At 31.4% G+C, this 23,083-nt stretch overlaps 1 protein-coding gene across 2 annotated transcripts in view; it reads right to left on the bottom strand.

Annotated features, from left to right (window-relative positions):
- LKRSDH (lysine ketoglutarate reductase/saccharopine dehydrogenase) overlaps positions 1-23,083 on the bottom strand; it is a 418,858-nt gene that overhangs the window by 139,661 nt on the left and 256,114 nt on the right. For both annotated transcript variants that reach the window (XM_089635917.1, XM_089635918.1), the window contains exon 12: positions 567-637. In XM_089635917.1, coding sequence (XP_089492043.1) covers positions 567-637 — 71 coding nt within the window. The remainder of the gene's footprint in view (positions 1-566; positions 638-23,083) is intronic.

The raw sequence follows: 23,083 nt of genomic DNA on the forward strand, positions 1-23,083 counted from the left end.
TCACAGTATCCCCAAAGATGACATAGTTGTTGAGGAAAATTATCTTCCTGAGGGTTCTCTGTTTAGAGCTAATATATATATATATATATATATATATATATATATATATATATATATATATATATATATATATATATATATATATATATATATATAAAATTGGTTATATTAAAATTGAAGATAAATTATATTTTTGATAAATTAATACGTATTTGTTTATCTTTTTTTCCGTTTTCTCCTGTATTTTCGAAGTGAGACACAGCCTCCCCTGCCTCACTGCACGAACCGCTACCGCAGTTATTAAACAATAGATAGTCATATTGTATATTAAGTCTAAAAGCAAATAAAAAATTGGTGTACAGTAAATTTTGGAATGTTCAAAGAGAATGAATTATGATTTTGAAAAAACTTTATGGAAAGTCAAACAAGTTTTTGGAACCCTGTAGTAAATTCCGCGGTGCTTATACTGCTAAGTGTAAATACGAGAGAACCGCAAATAAATGAGTATTAGACTCAGTGCATTAGCTGAGCCCGCGCAGCTGTAGGATTATATCGATAGATGGTACCTGTTAGCGTTGCGCAGGTCGTTGATGTACTCGTAGGACGGAGTTAGCCTCCCATTGCTTGCGATGATGGCCTGAAATCACACAACAACAAAAATATTACAATTTTATCATTTTTACATTCATGTGTTGTTGTTTTCCAACACCTATCAGGATACTATTTTTTATGCATTTTGTAACTTTGTGATATCTAGTACTAGTATATCTATGCAGATCATCAAAAAAATAAAGCCATAAACATTCAAAGAAGATCAAAGATTCATATAAATTTTAATATTGACAGCAAAACGGTTTGACACTTGCTGAGTTGCCATCGCATCTCGGCTGGTCCTTTACCACGACACTAGCAACATTTTCCGTTTACTGTGATGATATTAGAAGATTTTCAAATTTAGCCAGGTTATTTGTAACTCGGAAACGTTAGTCCTTCTTTGAAACAAAATTATAAAACAGTTTTAAAAAGCTTGTTTTTGTACATTGGAGCCAGGGCAAGAGATTTTTGACATTTAATAAATAAAAATATTTTTTAACTGTAAGTTAAAGAATTTTAACTTAAAAAAATAAACAAATTTTTAATATAACGCACGAATGTATAAAAGAATATAACCACTTTTTCATATAATCATTTTTTGTAATATTATGCCAAGTTGGCAAAAACTTCTTGTGCGATCGTTTGCCATAATATGCCAAATTGGTAGAACTTAAAAATTTTGAAAAAACAAAGAAATCTAGGTGAATTCATTGGCTTTAAAAAACAGAAGCAGTTTTATATGAATCCATATTAATATACAAAAAATATATACATTTTTTTAGACCATTTTAATTTTAATAACACTCTACCGGTTTTGGAAGCACCCTTCCTTTGCCAGGAGAATATTAAAACTAACCTATGATACAAAATATTTACATATATATACAATTTTTTTTTTACTCTTAAGATAAATATTATAAGTTAAGCCACTCAGGCATTTACCAACTATGTTGCAATGATTGTCCATCGTTCTACGTAGGTAAGACAACCAAAAATATAAATATTAGAATCACGGAACATCAAGATGTTTAAATAACAATAATTTTTCAGAGTTTGCCAATCATCTTATTACCACCAATCAAACTTTTAATAAGGACACAGGGGTTAGAACTCTTCACCGTAATAATAAAAGCAAAAAATTAGATAGCTTAAAATCCCTAAATAATATTGCTAGTATATTGAAAAACCAAATTAATTTATCGTTTAGTCCCATTCTAGAAATATTTCCAGTAAACCGTTCTGTTATTGCCGGAATTCCCGCAATTATTCCTCTCCTTTGTTAACTTTTCACTCAAACACCTAAAAAAAAAATTTTATTTATATATAGTGTGACCTGGTCTACAGTGGATCGGTATGGTACAGTGGATCACTCCAATATCTCGAAAGTTCTTAGTGTGTTTGCATGTGTGTTCGGCTATTAGGTAGGTGTTCCTTCATGCTACTAAACAAGTCGGTACTTGTCCGGCTCCGCAGGCGAATAGACGTGTGGTGCTGTATTTAGTGTTTTTGTGGTAGGAGAAAAAAAATCACGTAAGTATATTTTTGCGTACCATTTCATTATTTTTTCCATGATACATTTTTGCATATTTTAGTTGTTATCAGTAGTTATTACAACATGTGTTAACACCCAGAAATATGTCTTATTCAAAAGAATAAAGTCAGAATAATATGTTTAGTTCAAAATGCAGTGTTGTTCTACAGTGGATCAGTGGATCACCTTACACAGTGGATCATGATCCACTGTGTACTACTGATGCCTGATTTGTCTTGATTGCTTGTTTTTTTTTTGTTTTATAGGATGCCTCGAAAAGGGACGAAAGAAAGAAAAATAGGCAAACATACACAGGCGGAAATAGAAGAGGCATTAAAGCTAATTTCAGAAGGCTCAAGCATCCGTGGAGCGGCAAAGCATACAAAAATTGCCTTTACTACGTTACAGCGGTATAAAAAAAAATAATAATTCACCCAATGTAGTAAATATGCGATTTGTTCCTAACTATGAAGCGAATATGATGTTCTCTAAGGAACAAGAAGAAATTCTCAAAAATTATTTCAAGAGTTTTAAAAAATTATTTTGCTTCTTTAGATTATTGTTTTCGTTCTCTTTTTTCTTTTTAAATCCAGTTATTTTTTTTATCTAGCCATGGGCTATTGTGTTTGTTCTTCTTTTTCAATAATAAAAAACTGATTTGTTTCTAGTATTAATTTTTTTTTATTTAAAAGAAATCCCATCCTTGATCCACTGTTAAATATAGGTTGATCCACTGTGTACCACCAAGTTCCACAGTGGATCATTTTCCCTCATCGCAAATAAGTACATATTACTTTCCTTCCCATTTAATGGCGGAGTTTAAACTATTACAATTTACAAGAATGATAAATAATGAACCATTGTGAAAGTTTTCATTACGATACCTCATCTGATGTTGAAGTTATATGCCTCCAAAAAAAAGTGAAACACTGTTGACCAAGTCACCCTATCAATATTTTGTATCAAAGGTTAGTTGCCACACTAATCCGACAATAAATTCACTTTCCAAATATAGTGAAAACGATAAATTTAAATTTAAAAAACCCAAGATAGTCCTCCGGAAGGAATAATAACCTGCCTTCAGCCGCTGTATAATTTTTAAGCTCTTGTTCAACACCAATATAATAATAAAAATAACAGTGAAGTATCTAAAGATAATCAAATATAATTATGTTAGAGTCAGTAATCTCATGTTTAGGAACTCTGTAAAATAAAGTAAATCAAAAGTCAAAAAATCAAAGGTTAGTTTAGGAAGGGTGCTTCAGAATCCGGTAGAGTGTAATTAAGATGAAAGTGTATTAAAACATTGTAAATTATAGCGAAGCCACAAAGTTAATGCTTACTACAAATATACCATATTAATACTCTGAGGAATGGTATTTATTAATTAAAATGGTAAATTGTTAACAATACTTATTCATTTTCACTACACTTAAGCTGCAGATATTAATATCCTTATTATATAGAGATTACTGCTGTTTTTGTCTCCGTTATATTCTAAGTGATTTTTTTAATTTGTGTTTGCAAAATTTTGACAGAAGAACCTTTTTAGGGAACAAAAGGCTTCTCCATTTGAAATTGAACTTCAAGAATAAAAGACTTTGGAATTAACGCCCCAATTCCAAACTCAAAAACAAAATAAACAACTTACATTAATGATAAAGGGAGTTCTTATGTATCAAACTTTCAGGTCAAACCGTTTTTCTTTGTAGGGTATATCTGTTCTTTTCAAACTGAGTCGACACGACAACGTGACTCAGAAATAAAGGAAACGTTCCCATAAAACAGTCCACATATACGATGTTGGTATAGAAAGCACCTCGTTCTTTACGTTTTTCCCAACGATGGAACATATGGCGTAGCGGAATGCTTTTTCTTATGGGAATATCATCAGCCACATTCGCGACCTGGAATGTATTGAAAGTTGATAGCGTCTGCAAAATACGTTTTTATGACAATGTTTAAGCTCTTTTCTGAGAATATTTAAGATGTAAAAAATTGAAGACGACTTGAAAGTTGTCAACTTCAAGTGCCCATCTCAGAATGGTCGTAAAATAACAAGCATATGAATGTTTTTACAATGTTTAGGGTTTCTGGTTTTACTACCCCACAGCACTGTTTTATGTTTTTTTTAAATATTTTAACAATAATTGAAAATATATTAAAAACACTTCGACGTATTGTTCGATTTCTAAACGACAAAGCTCACAGCTTACGAGTTTTTCTGCTTTAGGCAAACAGATTTCTGATTTATTGGTTAGTTATTTGAGCTTATGTGAAGTGGGCTCGAGTGTCAGCGCAATAAAAAATTAAATCACACATATGAAGTGTTTTATTACTTTAATGAACCTTACAAAAAGCTTTGCAGCCCTGTAACTGTGGTCTTTGTTATAAATTGCCCTTTCTTAAAATAAATCAAAAGAATGTAAGCCATTACTCAAAATATTTGAGTTTTAACAACTCGACCCCTTTTAAAAACACCCCAAAAATACGTGGGTATTCTCCACAAAGTTGGCTCTTTTAATGGTTAGGTTAATTAGCCACCACAAACTACACTAAGGTTGGCTGAAAGATGCTTCGGGGATGAATTATAACATTTAAACTTTATGAGCCTACACGCTTATGCTGTTACAGGGTCGTTGCTAACAGATACGTTAAACCCTTAAAAAGTCGTATACTTTTAAGCATGGTACCCCCTTACTTTCAATAATAAATGGCTAATTTATACAACGTCGTTTTATGAAAATAATATCAATACTGTTAATTGTTCACCTACATACTTTAAAGATTTTTAATAGCATTTTATTTTAGAGAAAAATCAGTCGAGAGTAATCAAAAAATAATATTACAAATTTTATTTGCTTCCTTCTTGATATGTACGAGTACCTTACCTACTTGTATTTTTACTAAGAAGTTTAACATAGCGCCTGAATTTTATAGAACGACACCGTTCGTTGAATTAAATAAAAATCAATTTTTATTAGAATAATTTTTCTTTTAATAACTTTAATAGCTAAACCCAATGTAATAGTTTTATCAATGTAAAAAGAAAATAAAAATAATAATAAAAAATAAATAAAAAATAGTAATATTAGAAAACAAAATTAAAAAAATAACTTATATCATTGATGTCGCTATTCCAAATTCCTGTAACATTCAATAGTAATATTAAAAAAAAACAAAATTAAAAAAATAACTTATATCATTGATGTCGCTATTCCAAATTCCTGTAACATTCAAAAATCTGTTAATGAATCAAAAAATAAGAAAATACACAGATTTAGGAAACGAAATAAAAGAATTTGGCATTCTCAGACTATAAAAATATTACCATTCGTTATTTCGGCTACTGGCATTATACCTAGCTCTCTCGTTAAAAATTTAGGCGTATTAGATCTATCAAAAAATTTATATATAAAAATGAAAAAGTCGGTCATTTTAAATACATGTAGGATAACGAAAGATTTTTTAAATATTTATGTTGAGGGATCAGTAGGATTTATAGGCCCTGCTAGAAGTTCTACCAAGCCGAACCCTCTGATATGAAAATATCTTGAGTCGGTGAATTTTTTTTTCCCATTTGATCTCTGGTGAGTTGACGTGTTGTTGTTCTTGTATTGTTTTGTATTTATTTTACTTATATAATGCACTTGCATAGTGTTGATTGACTAGCTGATCATTTGTGGAAAAGTGAGTGGAAGGGTTTAGTTTTTCCTATGGGGAAGATTTAACCCGGACAACAAAATCGGAAGCATTAAAAAAATATATATATTTATATATTTAATAATATTAATATTATTAAATATTATTATTTTTTTATAATATTTTAAATCATTGAAGGGGAATATAATACTAATAAACCTAAAAGAAACATGAAACAGAATTAGACAAATTACAAGGTAACGGTCTCAACGCGAAATCGAACCCAGAAGCTCTATCTTACCAGGACTACGCCTCTAACTATACAGAGTCTAACCAATCAGTTTAATTTATTTATTTATTTACTTTATTACGTAAAGAACGTGAGAACAATCCAGTAAATATACAAATCGGTTCAACAATTACAAAAATCTACTCAAACATAGAATACATTAATTTTCACACATCTAAATGAAGCTTAAAATATAAAACAACTAAAAACACAAAATTATTTGAAAGACAAATAGTACAAAAAATAAGAGACAAGAGAGACAGAAATAGAGATGCAAAACAAAACATAATATAATCAGTGAAACGTATTTTTTAGCAATATCAGAACATTTTTTCTGAATCCGTATAATTTATCAACGAAAATGTCTACTTCAGCACACTCTATCTTATGATTATAAAAAAATGACGTTTAATAATAATGTCCTCTAATAAAGATTAAATCTTCACATCAATGAATCTAAACTGGAACATCAGATAATTATAAACATAGGTTAAGAGTAATATTTTTTTTAAACTTAGTTTACTGATTTATTGTAAACATTAATAACTAGAACAGTTTTTATTTGTTGGATTTCCTCATTTCCTGATAGTTTGCGCAGAACCATGGATTTTTACAAACATAAAAATTGATAACAATTTGAAATGGTTTTGTGCTTTTTAGCCCACATCCATGATACCACCAATGTATTCCAACAAATGTTGGGTTGTTTGATTATTCTATTTGTTCCTTTTCCGGGTGACTGCCTGCTCTTGCCAGATTCAATTTAGTGACAATTTTCAACTTATTTTAGAGTGTTTTGTTTTTCAATTTGCTTGTTGAAATAGATTTTACTAGATGTACCCTTTTTTTATTAAAACAAAATACTTTTACCTCACTCGTTTCAGCACTCCGTAGTCAATGGTCTAAATATTAAATTTTTAATACATATAAAGATTTTTTTGATTTTAGTAGATACCAAATAACAAAAGGTTTTTTTTATGTGAATACCTTTGAGTGAGTACCTGTGAGTAGTTTAAAAGTCCCAACTGCTACCAATAGTGTGGAGCCAGTGAGATTATGGCATCTCCAATTGAGGTGTATTATAAGGCTGAAGGTAGGGAGAAGAGAAAAGCGATGGCAAAAATGGAGGTGGGGAGGTACCTGGCTATTTAGATCTGGTCATCAAACACGGCTAAAACTATTTCAAGCCTAAAAGTGCTTTGGAATACGTTTTTATATAGTTTGACGAGCGATGGACATACTTTGCGCACTTATATTATTATAAACACTGTTTTTAATGCAACGTTTTTTGTTGATTAAAATTTTAATAAATTCCAAAATATTTCGAGACAAAAATTTTCATTGGAATATGATTTGCCGAATGATAAGAATCAACTGCATTTATTAAATTGTCGTTGGGACTTGTAAAATTTGGAGAGGGGGGCGCTGAAGAAAAATATATCGAAAAGTGGGCAATGAGCCCAAAGGGGTTGGAAACTTCTGATCTTAACGAAAACTGACAGGAAAAGAATCGGTTCTCAATGGATATCGTTCAAATATTAACATTTTAAAACAGCGCACGCTACTTATGATTCAATGACAATGTCAAATATAATGGGAGTTCAAACAACATGTCTTCATAATATATTTGCAAAGCTATCACAATTTAAGATATCTACAATTTTTTTGGTTTCGGAGGAAGATCTTTGTTCTTTAATATCAATGGTTGCGGTTTTGTTATTGCGATGGGTCGACAGGTTCACTGTTCACTAGGTATCCCGGGCAGGTACCGCACCTCCCCTATCCACCCTCCTAACTCAGAAATATGGCGGCGTTGCCAGTCCGTGCCTGTTTGCCGGGTAACTAATTCGATAAGGGAGGCGCACAACTGTCTCTCCTACAACACTACCCCTCACCCATTCACCGCCCTCTCATTCGAGTTTCTTGCAAAAGAATAAAGTTGTAGAAATATGCACTTTGTTGATTAAACCATAATAGGGATTTTACGCGGCGATACACTTAGGACCGGTTGTATCACAGAAACGAAAATTTTTAAATTGAAATATTATTGTTCTGTGAAGGTTCTATTCAAGTTCTGTCATTATTTCAGTTTTGTGAAACAACTGACCAAATTCATTTCGTTTCAAATATTTCAAAGTGTGTAGTTTATTCAATATTTTCTGAACACACATCGACTCAAACATATTTTTCTCGTTATTACGTAATATTTAAAAAAAAGAACAACATTTTCCCCACGAGTATTTCTCTCAAAAGCTCGTCGTAAGCATTATGCGCATACCCGGAAACTCTTGTAAAGTTATTTATACATTTAATATTTATCGTTGAATTATTATGGAAAGCTCATGTTTTTCAGCAATCAATTTCATATATTTATCAATTTGACAAGAAATAATAACAAAACCTTCAGTCATATTTTTGTAATCTAACAGATCCAACTGGCCCACAAGCGTGCCCTCACTAAAATGGAAACATCAGTTTAAAGTTGGTGTAAGTAATTTCGAGACATGATTTGTACTCATATCATATTGCACAATCTACCATCGAACCTCTAATAAATGCCCAAAAAATGATAATACGTGTCATTAACAAGCGACCGATAAGATACCCCTCCATTCGACTCCTCGTAGAGTATTAGGTCTTAAACATACGACAACTCCACCTAAAATTTTGGCTTATACATTTCCTGTTCAAATATAAAAACAAAACTCTCTTACAACACAACTACACCACCATAAAAATAACCAACAGTCACTACAAAGTACCTTCACTACAGACCACGTCAGCTCAAAGATAATTTTTCTTCCTAGCTCCTAAAATCTTTAACCTTATCCCTGAAAACCTAAAAACCGTGAGTCAACTCCATTCCTTTAAAAAACAAATAACGAAATGGATCCTTACACACGGAATACATTAAAACTACAATAACATTCATTCTACACTCTTTCAATTTAATCAAATTTCAGACAAAACATAATATATCCTTAATCCCTAACTTAGTGGTATAGTATACACATAATTAATTAGTGTGATTTATTTACTAATAATTTCTCAAATTTTTCATCTTCTTATAATTCTTTACTTCTCCATCCTCTTCTTGCAACCCAAACTAGCTATACATCATTTTTCTTTTTTATATTGTAGTAATGTATAGATTCTATGTCCGCAAACTGTAAACTTCAACCGCCATAACACAGGGTCACCCCTAGCATGGAGGGTTAACTATCACAAAAAACCACATGTACAAGTCATGTATCAATAAAATAAATAAATATTATTTTTTTTTTCTGTGGGTACGTAATATTTTACTATCCTTTAATGTAACTTATTTCTTTCATGTTTTAATCTACTTATAAAAAAATACATTTTTATATCTAGTATAAGCCTTTAAAATAACTTGAATGTACTACATATTCTTAATAGGATTTAAGCATAACCCAATAAAAACTGGAAGGCTTTTAGCTTCCTTAACATCCGCCGATTTTTTACGGAAAATTTTGAATCGTTTAAAATAGAAGTATTTTTTGCTCTCGACAAATTTGTTTACCGAAGTTGAAAATCTCCACAGCTTCTCCTGGAGTAGCCATTTATTTCAAAATAAAAATTTACTCTCTTAAAAATGTATTTCCGGAGCATCTCAATTTTGATCTTAAATATAAATATTAAGGTATTGTAAATTAAATGTTGTTTCACACTTAATGCTTCCATGCTAACTCAACACAGTGACTATTCAACACATCTTTAAAAAGTGATATAAAGTCATTAAAAACGATGAAAAAAAAATTAACCTAACCTACTTAAGCCGGTTAGTAAAGTTTCTGTTTTATCACTTTCCATGACTTTTTATAATTTTTTTAAAGATGTGATGAATTATCATTTTGATGATTTTTCCGGTCACCATCTGATAGTATTATTGTCCCAGCGTCTGGACGGTGTAGGCCCTCTGATTGGTCAAATTTAAATTGTCTGTTTCGGGTAACTTGAATATTAAGACACAATTCCATACTAAAATAGGATCGCCTCATAATAATACGAGATTTCTTCATAAGCATCGTTTCTGCTCATATAATTTTTGGATAATATCGAAGAAAATATGTTTTAGAAAGTTCATAATCCATTGGATTAATTACATTACAATGAAAATTCTCCACAGTTACGTGATTATGTTTGACGTTTATAAAAATTCACGCGTTTCTTCAAGATGGCCGACAGAGCGCACCTCTGGAAAACGAACCAAATGCCTGGCGCGAATATTTAAATATGCAGCTAACAATACTTGACTACTTACCATTAACAAGCGTTTTATAAGAAGATTTCTTCTGGAAGCTTATCACTTTGTAATGGCATTTATCATTATTTTTTATATTTTTTTTCTTATTAATTATATCTGATTTTATATTGGCATGTTTTCTAATTTCTAAAATTGCAAAATTATTTATTTGCGATGCTTTATATCCTGAGTGAAGTATTTTAAGACCTGAATTTTTATCGAAAGTGTGATCATTATTTAAAAGATTAACTCAGATTCACTATTTCCATTTATAGCCCTGCGATATTCTTTAGTTCTGACTTCAAAGTTTCTATTGGTTCTACCTTTGTAAAAGAAATTACAATCATCTCAATTGAGTTTTTAAACTCCTGTTTTTTTTGTTTGAATTTTGCTATCATTATTATTAAGAATATATTTCTTCATTGTTATTAGTGTAAAACGCCAGTTGAATGGTACCAGGATTGTTTATATATATATAATTTTAGAAGTATCGCTATCCACAAACAGAATTCTACGCCATTGTTTATTTCTATCTTTAGAAAGACCGTTTGAAGAGAATGTGTTTAATTTTTTTATTATGATTTCAACTATCAATTTATTAGAATAACCGTTATTAAATGCTATTTGTCTTATGAATATATTGTTTTATGGTTATATGCTATTTGTTTTTTTCAGGTCTTAAAATACTTCACTATAAATAATTTTTAAATTTTAGAAATGAGGAAACATATTAATATAAAAGCAGATATAATTAACAAGAATTTTTTTATAAACTCTCTTTTAAATATTTTCCCACTCAACTGGTCTTTCCCGTCTAACGATATTGTAATTCCTAATTATTATAAACCCAGCCTACTCTTACTCCTCCCCCCTCCTTCCACTTCTTCTTTCCCAATTGCAATCTATATTTAATTTTTGACTTCGGTGTATACACAATAAAATGTAAACATTATATTTATTTATTTATTGGACAATTTGCATAGCGCCGCTTTTGTGAGATATCACCTCAGGGGCGCTATATTGTAATAATCTACCTTTATTTATAGATTTTTACTCTCCTGATGAAGGTGTATATATAATCTAGCTTTAAACTTTATTAGATACAGTAACAGTTGTAGGTAAAGAATTACCACCAGTTGGAGTAAAATTAACACCTTTTAATTAAACCGACTGCTAATGTCATCGCACAATTACCCTCCTTTTATTCATAAACACTGGTACAATTAATCAATATGTAATAATCTATTATTTAAGTCAACTTTGTTAAAACTGTCTTTAATTGTGACAAACTAAACGATATTGATTCAACTTATAGACATTGACGAACACATATTTAAGCACTGCAAGTCTCCTATGAGCTAATTATATTAGGTACGATAACAGTTAATATCAGTTGTAGACATGTAGTCAATAATAGTGTTTCATTTGAAATAATCCATCACAAATACGTAAAATTTCATTTACTCAAACAACTGTCATTCTTATTATGCGTAAATTTAGAATGTTATTATTAATTAACTCCTTCCTGTTCCGTGTTTTAACAATATATATACTCACCCTCTCTCTGTGAATGTTCTAATATCTATCTATTAAATGTAACTGTTGTTAATATCACTTAAAATGGGCGAAGCCCAAGCAAGAGCCGCCCGCAGGGCCTAGCAGAAAAAAACCCGCGGAGCGGGTTTTTAACTGCTAGTTACTAATAATACTGTACATTTACTCGTGTTTATTTCTAAAATAAAATAAAAATTTATGTTTATTATCATAAATTCTTCAATATAATGCTAACATTTACTTCATTTACAAGAATTTTGTGTGGTTAAGCTTGTTTTTTTTAAATAAAATTTAATAGTTTTTGTTGTTTGTTTTTGGGGTGTTATGCCGTGTTGCGCTAACTCCTTCTTTCTAAAGAAGGAGTTAGCGCAACACATTTTACAGTGCATTTTTTTACTTTACGAAAAACCTTAAAAGAAACAAATAAAATTTAATGTTGTTTTCCTCTAGGTCAAGTATTTTCATATTCATACCCGTTTGAAGCTCATTGTTTTTATTACATCGTTCATTTTTCCGATGCATTAACTTTGTAATAAAATGGCCAGCGGCAGTAGCGGGTTAGTTTTGAAAAGCCCGCAGAAAGGATGTTAGAACTTTTCCAAGTCATATTATATCAAGGTCAAAGAATATTCGAGCTATCATATTTTTCTAATCTTTTAAATTACGTTTCTTTGTTGGAGTAATTTTCCGAGAATTCTACTTTTTAAAGATAATTTAAACTATAAATTATTTTCCAAATCAATATTCGGATAAGTGAGATCTAATAAGGAGTCTTTATTAGTCCAAATCATCCGAAGAAAATAGGGCTGTGTTACCGCGAATATTAGAAAAATTCTTGAATAAAAAGGATTTATTAGAATATTCTCAGAGGAAAAAATCTTCAGAGGGAAATAATTTCATGTTATTATGCAAGGCCAAAATGTTTTCAAATAAATAATATGAGTCTATTAGACGACATCATTTTCGGGAATCACCGATTTAATCTTTTTTTAATAATAATAATATTTGGTTGATTTGTATGGCCCCGTCTTTGTGCAAAATCACCTCAAGCGTGCTCTGTATTTTTTTATGTAAATGCCGCACAAGAGTCACATCTGCTGGCAACTCCCTGGAACCAGTGCGACTATGGTATCCCCAATTGGTCTCACACCAGGGGCCTTAGCATGAGAATCGATCGAACTTAACGATATCGGATTGCTAAGCGTATCTACCGACGATTTTATAACGACTTCCCTAGCATGAGAACGCTATTGATATCTCTAACGACATCGATAAGGCAATAAATACAAATCGATATACGCTGGCAATACTGGGACGGAATTGTCTATGAATTGGATAGACGTCAAACGTCAGATTTCAAGCGTGACCATTGTAACCGCCGTGTTTTTTTAATATTCTACGATGTCGCAAGCAATGGTAGCTGGGTAAGTTATTTATTTATCTTTTTATGTGAAAGAATTTCCATTATTATCAAAGAGATATACTTACATTCTATTGTGTCAAAATTTTGAAGTTATTTTTACTAACATTTCAATCATACGCAGTATTTTAAGATATTCAAAATGCTGATATTATGATAAATACAGGTAAAGTGCTATATAGTCAATAAATAATGACTATATAGCACTTTAATAAGTTTTTATGTTTCCATGTTAAAATTCGAAGTTATGATTTTTTAAATGTCGGCGAAAAATTATCATCTAGAAATCTCTAGCAATCGAAGCAAATTTATTTATTTCACGTGGTCGTTCCAGTGGTGGATAGATTTATATTGTGTTTTTGTTTTACTAAGATATCAATAATATTTAATACTCTCACTTTATTGTATACTGGAAGTCCTAATGTATTTTTTGACACTAGAAAAGGAGTTAATTGATCAATGAGATCTTTAGCCATAATACGAGATATTCGAAACAATTGTCTGAATTCCGTCTCTGCAAGTTCGAACGGATTCAATTGATCGCGTAAACGACGCCTTTCAATCCTACGATCTTCCCTAACCTGCCTCCTTTCACTGAACCAGAAATTTTGCATAATGAACGACATTATTAAAAAAATACGTATATCGACAGCCAACCAAAGTTTTAACTGACACTCAAGACCCCACGTTATATTCGGCGGGCTTTTAGCAACCGTCGGTCGGAAGTTATCCTATCGATACATTCTCATGCTCGCAATTTTAACGATACCGTCGCTACTTTGACCATAGACAAGGAATTTTAACAACCGTCGGTTGTTATATTTTGATCGTGCTAGCATATGTCGTTAAGTGCTCATTGATGACGTATTTTAACGATACCGTATTGCTATAGGGCTATATATACTTCCTATGCTAAGGCCCCAGGGTGATACCGAAATAAACAAACATAATTTTTAAAAACTGAGACTTAAAATGTGACCTTAATAAGATCATGGTAAGGTTTCAACATTTAGTGATAAACTTGTTTTAGTCGCTATTCCCCCTCCATATTGACAAACCCGTTCGGATTCCACTCTGGCAGGTGGTATTGATTTTAAATCATTTTAGCATTTTCCTAGATTTACTTCACGCTGCGTTTCGAATTCGAAATTTGTCAGTTATCAGTTTCTATCGGTAACCAGTTTCCTTTCCATAAGATTTTTTTATACCTACAACCGTTCATATATTTTAAAAGATTTTGAAATGAAGTCCATGATCAATAGCTCTATCGACAGTATCGATATGTACAGACAGATTTACATCGACTTCCTCTACAATTTCAATGCCCCTAATTCCGACACAGAGAAAGACATATTTTTTTCGACTGATTTCGATATGTCAGCAACCGTCTGTTGTCTTTATTTCTGTAGTCAGTTGAGGATTTAGGTGGAGATGTGAAACAAGGAGAAATCTGCCTGAACAATTCCATTTTAGTGATGTCACGACACTAAATACCGAAGGTTATTCAGGCTCCAATAATTCTTTCCTTACTTCTAATGAACAGCGCAATATATATAAACTACCCCAATTTTTTTATGATCTGTATCCTAAGTTTCAATATTGTGCAATAAACGACATGCCGTAAGACAAAATATTCCCGCCGTTGAAACTAGGTTGTGAAACAAGAAAAAATCCCGCTCTCCAAGGATTAAGACAGGTGCAGCACCGGGATTACGGTGCTGAAAATGTCCGTGATTCCCGGGATCCCGGTTCCCGATACGCCTTGTTTTTTTGCACAACTTCTTCTCCATTCCTTCAAAAAAAAGATCTTCTACACAGCATCCCCAAACACGGCATAGGCCGAGAATTATTTTTCACGGGGCCTCTTGCGTAGAGGTAATGTAAAAAAAAGTATTTCGTGGTGTAATGTATTAGTAAACGCCAACCACCCGTAAGAAAGAATACCTAAAGAAGATGGCGGTGTTAGAAGTTAAAGGAAATTTTAAAACACCTTCTATAAATTTGAAAAAAAAACCTTTTTGCGTTCTCATCACAGAAAAAATGATTTCTCAGTAATAAAGCTTTTTGATGAGCTCTTTGTCCTTAATTAATATCTGTAAAAAGTATTTATCTAGATATTGGGCTAGCCCAAAAGCTAAGCTAAGCGCGATTATAAACTCACTTACGGTAACAAAACATTATTATCTTTTATCTCAACCCATTCCGTTAAAAGCATCAGCTTGTACTGTAAATTCTTTCCGCTACTTTTGCTAACTGTTGGCTTCCTGTTGGTTATTATTATTTCTTTATATTTCCGTGAGAACCCTTTGGGCCAGAAACACTCCCTTAAGGAGGCGTATCGTCCTTTAATCGGCTTTATGCTCGGATTCGCCAACACCCACCCTCATTCCCCCACTCCCTCAGCCCAACCCGTTCCCTTACCCCATACCCCAGACCACTCACTTGTCAGAAACATCTGTATGACTTATAACCCGATCTCGAATTTTCAGTTGCAGCTAAGGAAAGGTTAAAAATACAAGGAATTAAGGATTATGTTTTCTTGAGCTTTTTATTCTAAGAATTCTCCGTGAAACGTGTTTTAAACATAACATTACAAAGAGAAAACAGACAGAATGACTTCACTTTACCAGCAAGATACGTTTTTTTGATTTTGTTATTGTGTTTTTCGTCGAAATCAATTATTATTTTTTTCAATTTAAATCACGTAACGAAATTTCATTGATACTAACCATACATTTAATACAAATTCAGGATTCCAAGTAATACGTTAAAATAAAATAGGAATACGCCTTGGTAATTTTTAAAATTAGGTTAGAATAAACCGAAAGTCCGATTTTAAAGTTGTTCCCTTCTAGCTGTGTAATAACCCTTCCCCTACCCATCTACCTAAACCTCTACCAGCCTGCCTCTGATGCTCTCTCCCCCTCTTATATGTTTGTTCTATCTCTTTTGTTTTTCTCATACTGTGATTTAGTTTATATGTTTATTGTCCTGAAGAAGGCTGAGAGCAACCGAAACCAGTCGATGTGTAAAAATCAAATAAAGTGGTTTTAAAGTAAGTTTTTTTTATTTGTAATTACATGCCCATACCGAGTGTCACAATTTTAATAGAATTTGGCATGTATTTTAGTTCTCATTATTGTGACATTTGTTACGGCATTCAAGGGAAATATCAAACTGTAACTAAGAAATCATTTATCTTAAAAATAATTAAAAAAATATATGTATATATTTTCATCACTTTATTTTCACCATATGTATAAAATCAGTGAAAAAAATCGACGAAAGCGTGATTTAAACCGATTAAAAAAACTGTTTAATTTATCGCTAATTTACATACCTTAATTCTTTCGACTCACTGAAATCCTCGTAATCTCATATGTATATATTCAGTTTTTAATGTAACATTGAAGTCGTTAATAATAATTATTAGTAACCATGTAAAGTGGACTTATTTTTGGTATATTAATTCAATTTTGCAAGTGCCTCCAAGTTTCAACAACTTGTTACGAGTAGCATGTTCAATTGAACGTCAATTAAAATGAAAATTGTTCAAGATTTTAATAATTGTAAATAGACTCCAGGCCTAACTTTGTCGTCGATAGCACTTCGTCGAACATAGATCATGCTTTTTATCGTCTATAACATATAATGTGTTCTCACCCTATATTTTGTTGAGGAAAATATATTTGGAATAAAACTAAATACCCAACAATATATGATAATCTATATTAATAAAAATTTGAATCTTCGTTTGTTCAAAATCTTAAATCTCCAAAAGTTCTTCACCGATTGGTTTAAAATTTTGACACAACTTTGCATTCAAATACGCTCGTGTCTTTATAAACGGGTGTTATATATATGTTACCTGTGACAGATAAAAACATGCTTTTTGTGAAAAACAGCGCCATCTATTGGACAAACATGCTTTTTTTTAAAACAGCGTCATCTGTTCGATATAAAAGCAACACGCGCTATTGTTTTTCTATCTGCACAGACAGACTGTACCATAGCAACGCGTGGCGGGGTACAGTTAATAATTAAAAAATGTTGTGTTTTCAACATGAAAATTATACTTTCAAACCATTTATCAGGGCAGTATATTATTTTTTGGACGGAAGTATTTACGGGTAATTTTTAAAGACGAAATAAACCAAAAACCATGCTGTAAGGGAATGGAGTGAAGGTAGTTACGGGCGGCATCCGGCTTAGGTTCCGCTTTGTTCGGAAGTCCGGATGTTGCCGTAAAGTAAAAATGGTGCCATTGCATAAATCATTTTTCAGAGACCAGAATGATTTCTTTAATAATTTTCTTGTTGAAAAAAAAAGTATCTTTTTGATCTTAATTTGAAATTATTTTAACTTACCACTTTTTGATGTTATGTTTTATAGCTATAATAAAGCACAGTAACTCCTAAAGCCACTAGTATTTTGCAATGTGCTTCTTATATGAGAACTGTCAGATTCCAGATTCTGCGGAAAATATTTTCACATTGCATTTAATTTCAGATAAACTCAATATAATTTCCAAATAAACTGTTCTTGAACGCAAGTAAAAAACTTTTTCAGATTATAGTATTATGAATAGACGAATGAAATACAAAGAAAATGTTTTTAAAGTCGCTTACCGGTGGTTTTTTATCGTGCAAACTTTAATTATAACTTTACACGAAATTCAAAACATTTTTAATTAGATAAAGGTATTTTAAAAGTTATTGTCTCTGCAATTTGCAAACCTTGACAGATATTTTAAAAATAGTAAATGTTGCTTTATAGAATTATTTTATAATTTTTTGGGTCGAGTTTATGGTAAATGTTTTAATATCACCTGAAAGCGAGTATTTTTTTCTTTCTAATACAGTTATAATCATATTTGTCACCATAATATAAAATGAAATAGCATAACTTTTGTGAGACCGGCTAGGATATACATATATCTCCTAAAAGTACTCTACGGCTGTTTGTTGTCTGTAAAGGATATCTCCCAAAATTGCCCAGAGGTTAAACAAATAGTTTGAATATGATTGATTGTTTAACTCAAGTGTGTTTTCATAAAAACTGAACTCTGATAAACAGATAAGCAACGTACTAAAAACTTAGAATGGAATTGTGTTTTTCGACAGCCAAGACTCGAAGGAAACTAGAGTAAGCATATTCTGTATGGTCTCCTATGTATCCTTGTAACTTACACCGCGTTGAGAAAGTACAAAGTAAGTTTCTTAGATAATTTTCAATACAAGTTGTAACATCGTGTAATTAATATCTGCTACAAAACGAGAACTTTTCATGAACTATTAATGATTTTCTATCACTTTTTAAATTACTGAATAACTTCACAGATTGCCCTCAAATGATATGGACGGCTTGTTTCACAGAGTTTGAACAATTCACCAAATTTCAAAATTTAATTTTAAAGTTCTGTGATGGTTCTATTCAAGTTCTTTTTATATTTCAGTGTTGTGAAACAACTGGTCAATTATGATATAATATTACAACTTGAAAATCAACTTATAAATTTGATGAATTCTTCAAATTCTGTGAAAAACCCCCTCCTTAGGACGGGTTGTTTCGGAGAATTTGAACAATTCATCAAATTTCAACGTTCATTTTCAAGTTCTGTGAAAGATTTTTTCAAGTTCTGTTTTTATTTCAGTTTTGTCAAGCAACTAGCCTACAATGATATAATAATAGAACTTGAATAGAACTTTCACAGAACCTGAAAATGAACATTGAAATTTGATGAATTTTTCAAATTCTCCGACACAACCCGTCCTTAGTGTTTTAATTATGCGTGTCCTGTTAAATCTACCCCAAGATAAAAAGATTTTTTGAATCTACCCGGCTCTACCATCTTTTCCACTGAGACAACCATAGCACTGACTGTTAATATCACTCAAAACTAGAGCGATTTCATCGAACTGCCAATATATAAATATATCTTTTCGACATATTCAAAAACTCTCCGTCATGCATCAAAACAAAAATAATTAGTAGTCAATGAAATTGATGTCTTTCTGTTTTATGTTTGTGAAAAGACAATTATTAATTGTACTGATATGTATTTCTGTATATATTTGTATTATTATTAGTATTTTTGAATTCATCTATTTGAAATATTGCTTCTCTAAATAGTACAATATAAATTCGCTATCCGTGTCCGTCTATTTGCGCGCTTAGTTTTTATAACCTACGCAACGTATTGTGATTTATTGAGTTTCGCTATCATTTAGAGAATTTTCCCGGAAGGTTTATACATATAATCCATGCGTATTATATTTATAGAATGTGGAGAAAAGTCGATGTTTTGTACAAGTCAAAAAATATGTTTTTGGAAGCTTACATAGCTAACGCTGGCTACTCTTTATGAAATACCTTAAAATAATGTACTACGGAATTGTATATCTCTAAAGGTCTACAGAAAGGTCCGCCGTGGTTTGTCTACCTCCTAAGGATAACTCCCAGCAATGCCATGTACACGTCAGCTAGTTTAAAATATACTGAAAAGTAACCTATCATTAAAGAAGAAGATAATACTAACAAATCTAAACGAAACATGAAAGAGAACAAGACACAGAAAATAAAAATATAACGGACACAACTAGGAATCGAACCCAGGATCTCTTGTCTTACCGGGACAGCGTCTTAACCACTTGACCATTGGGACCTAGTTATTGAACTTCATATTTGAAATGTAACATTAAAAATAAAGTTTACATATTTACTACCCAGATCCGTAAAAATCGTGAAATAAGAAACATTTTTTTTAAATTTAAATAAATGTTAAATTAAATGTTGAAATATATAAAATAAATAAAATGCCAGTAGCGATAATCGAACCCGATTAACTGCTTGGTAAGCAATTTTGCTGACCATTACACCACCAACTATTGTAAAAACGGCGGCATAAATTCATAATATATTTGACCGCATCCGCGGTCGAGGGGTAAGGCTCTCGACTAGCAATCCTGAGGCCGCGGGTTCAAATCCTGACGAGCGCAAATAAATTTTATTTCAGATGTGTGTTTTTTTACAATAATTCATTTATCCATTAAAAATAATATATTGTAAATTTGCGCTACGTTCCAGAGTGTAAAATACTATTAGTATCGCCCCGGTGTAAGACCACCATTCTGAATTGAAACGATGCTTGAAATGGCTTTGGCCGTGTTCGGTGACCAGTTTCGAATAGCCAGGTAGTTCCCCACTTTCCTCTTCCATATCTCTTTCCCCTCCCCAATACCTTCAGCCATACAACACACCCCAATTAGGGATGTCATAGTCTCACGGCTTCAATAGATGGCACTATTAGATGGTTGGGAGCAATTAGGATTATTTTGCGATATTTGCCTAGAAAATATATCTATGTGTTATTTATTACTTTATTAAGGCCATTTTTAGGTTCTTTTACATAAAGTAAAAATAATTTATTAATACAGTACATATTTATTATACATGACATAACTGTCTAAGTAACAATCTTTAATATATTCGTTAGTGATAAATTAAAAATGTCCACTGACTCGGTATAATTATTTCCCTTCTTAAGTATTCTGGACAGTGAAGAATACATATGGTAGTTAGTACCAAAAGTTTTGCACTGAAATAAATCCCGACTTCTTTTATTACGTAGAGGAATCCAATCTTCATTTAGGATTTAGAAGAAATACAAAGTCATTAAAAATCCTTCTGTTAGAAAATTTAGGCATATTAATTTAAGTTAAAAGAGTTTAATATTACGTACATCACATAAGAAATTACATTGATTATTGTACATTTATTTATTTATTAGATACTAAAAATACAATTACAGAATAATGAAGCTTTGACTGTCCAGCTGCCCTGAATTGATAGGCTTAGTTCATATTATTTAGGTAATGTAACAGAAGTGCATGCCAATAAAATTCATAGCATTGGAGAAATTACTTTTTTACATAATATTAAATTTATAACGTTGTGGAAATTACTTTCATGTTTACAATATAATAGATATGTTAGGTTAGCGTCTTAATTTGTTCACTGATTTTATGATGTGTAAAAATTAATTAACTGATTTGATACGTATTTATATAGTTAATGTTATTTGAGTTTGTGAAGTGTAGCGATCTACTTGTCAATTTTATCTGGATCGGTTTTTAATGCCACTTATGAAAAAAGGAAGCTTAATTTTTTTACCGTAATAAAATATTTGATAAATAAGCTAAGTAAATCAGGTATTTAAATACGTTTCTTAATCCTTTGATGATTTTGGTTTTGATTCAAGTTTAATGTGAACCTTTGGAATCGTAGCAATCTCTCCTGTAGAAGATTTACTTTACCCAAACTATTTGGTTAATTTTAGGCCTTGTGTAAAAAAGCACAAAAACGGTCAAATTAAAGATAAAATTGGCGAATTTTGCTTCATGCTTAACACACAAAAGAATATATAAACAGCAAATGATTTCAACTTAATTACTACAAAAATTAACTATTTATGTCGGGGAAAATGGTAAAAGATGCATTAATGTTCGATTTTCAAAGTTATGTTTGATGTTTAACAAAATAGGCACAAATTATTAAAATAACCCAAACTAACATAATTAACTTGGACTAGTCTTATAAACTGAATTTTAAAATTGCACTAAACACATGTGTGCGCTAGGCCATCGATATGCCTTAGATATACGGAGCCATTTTGAATCTTAGACTTTTGAATGGTTCTCTTTGAACGCCGATTTTCCGTGCTTTACAGCATTTTTGAACAAATTATGATCAGCTGATGTAAGTAATAATATGATCGTTTTGCGTGACAGCTGATCATAATTTTATCTAAAGCTGAAGTCCACGTTTAATTTGAATTTTATAGGGACCTTGCAACTGTCGAAAATTCAAAATGGAGTTGATCGACCATTTGATTTTCATCAAATTACATTTTTTTATTTATTTATTTTATTTATATATACATATATATATATATATATATATATATAACAATACAAAACGAAACAATACAAAACAAAATTAACCTTCGTCCAACTGGGAAGGATTCCCGTTTCAGGACAGCCAAATTGTGTATTTAGTACATAATATTCTAACAATAGAATAGCGATGCTGTCAAAACAAATTTTGGGAACATTGTTGATTGCATTCGAAGTGATGGGATGATTTCATTATCCTTGAAAAAATCGCAAAGAAAAATTATTACCAGGGTCAATTTGGATAACATTAGTAATTGCATTCAGAACAGATGAATGGTTTCTTTCGGGACATCACAAGTCTGAGATTCTTTCCAGGGCATTTTGAAGAACATTTACAATTATATAATTAGAATTTCCACATTTATAAATCAGTATAAGATATATGAATCCTAAAGTACTATGTGATGAGACTTTGAAGCACCCCTACCTAATCAAGCCTGCTAATTTCATTTATATGTCTTTGGTTGTAACTGTGGTAACTCGGGATTAAATCTGATTGAAAAACCTATTTTCTGCTAGATTTGAAATAACATATAATTTGTTGTTTTACTTTTAATAACTATTTCTATATAGTTATGACGAACTCAAAAAAACAACTTTTCACGAATATGGTAAAACAACCTAAAATGATTAGGACCTCTTTTACTTATTGCCCTCAAACTAAACGTGAATTTACTTTTGCAAAGACTCACTAAAAGCGTAGCTGATAAATGAGAGTAAAACTAATCAGCCTGAAGGAGATTAGCCGATTTCATCACTTGAATTTATGTCGGGGAGAAATATCCTTTACCGTCGCAAAGTCGCCAATTGTTGGTTGAAACGGGATTAAGCA

The sequence above is a fragment of the Hesperophylax consimilis genome, chromosome 9, assembly GCF_061612785.1.
Source record: "Hesperophylax consimilis isolate HC1 chromosome 9, BYU_Hcon_1.0, whole genome shotgun sequence".
Lineage (NCBI taxonomy): Eukaryota > Metazoa > Arthropoda > Insecta > Trichoptera > Limnephilidae > Hesperophylax > Hesperophylax consimilis.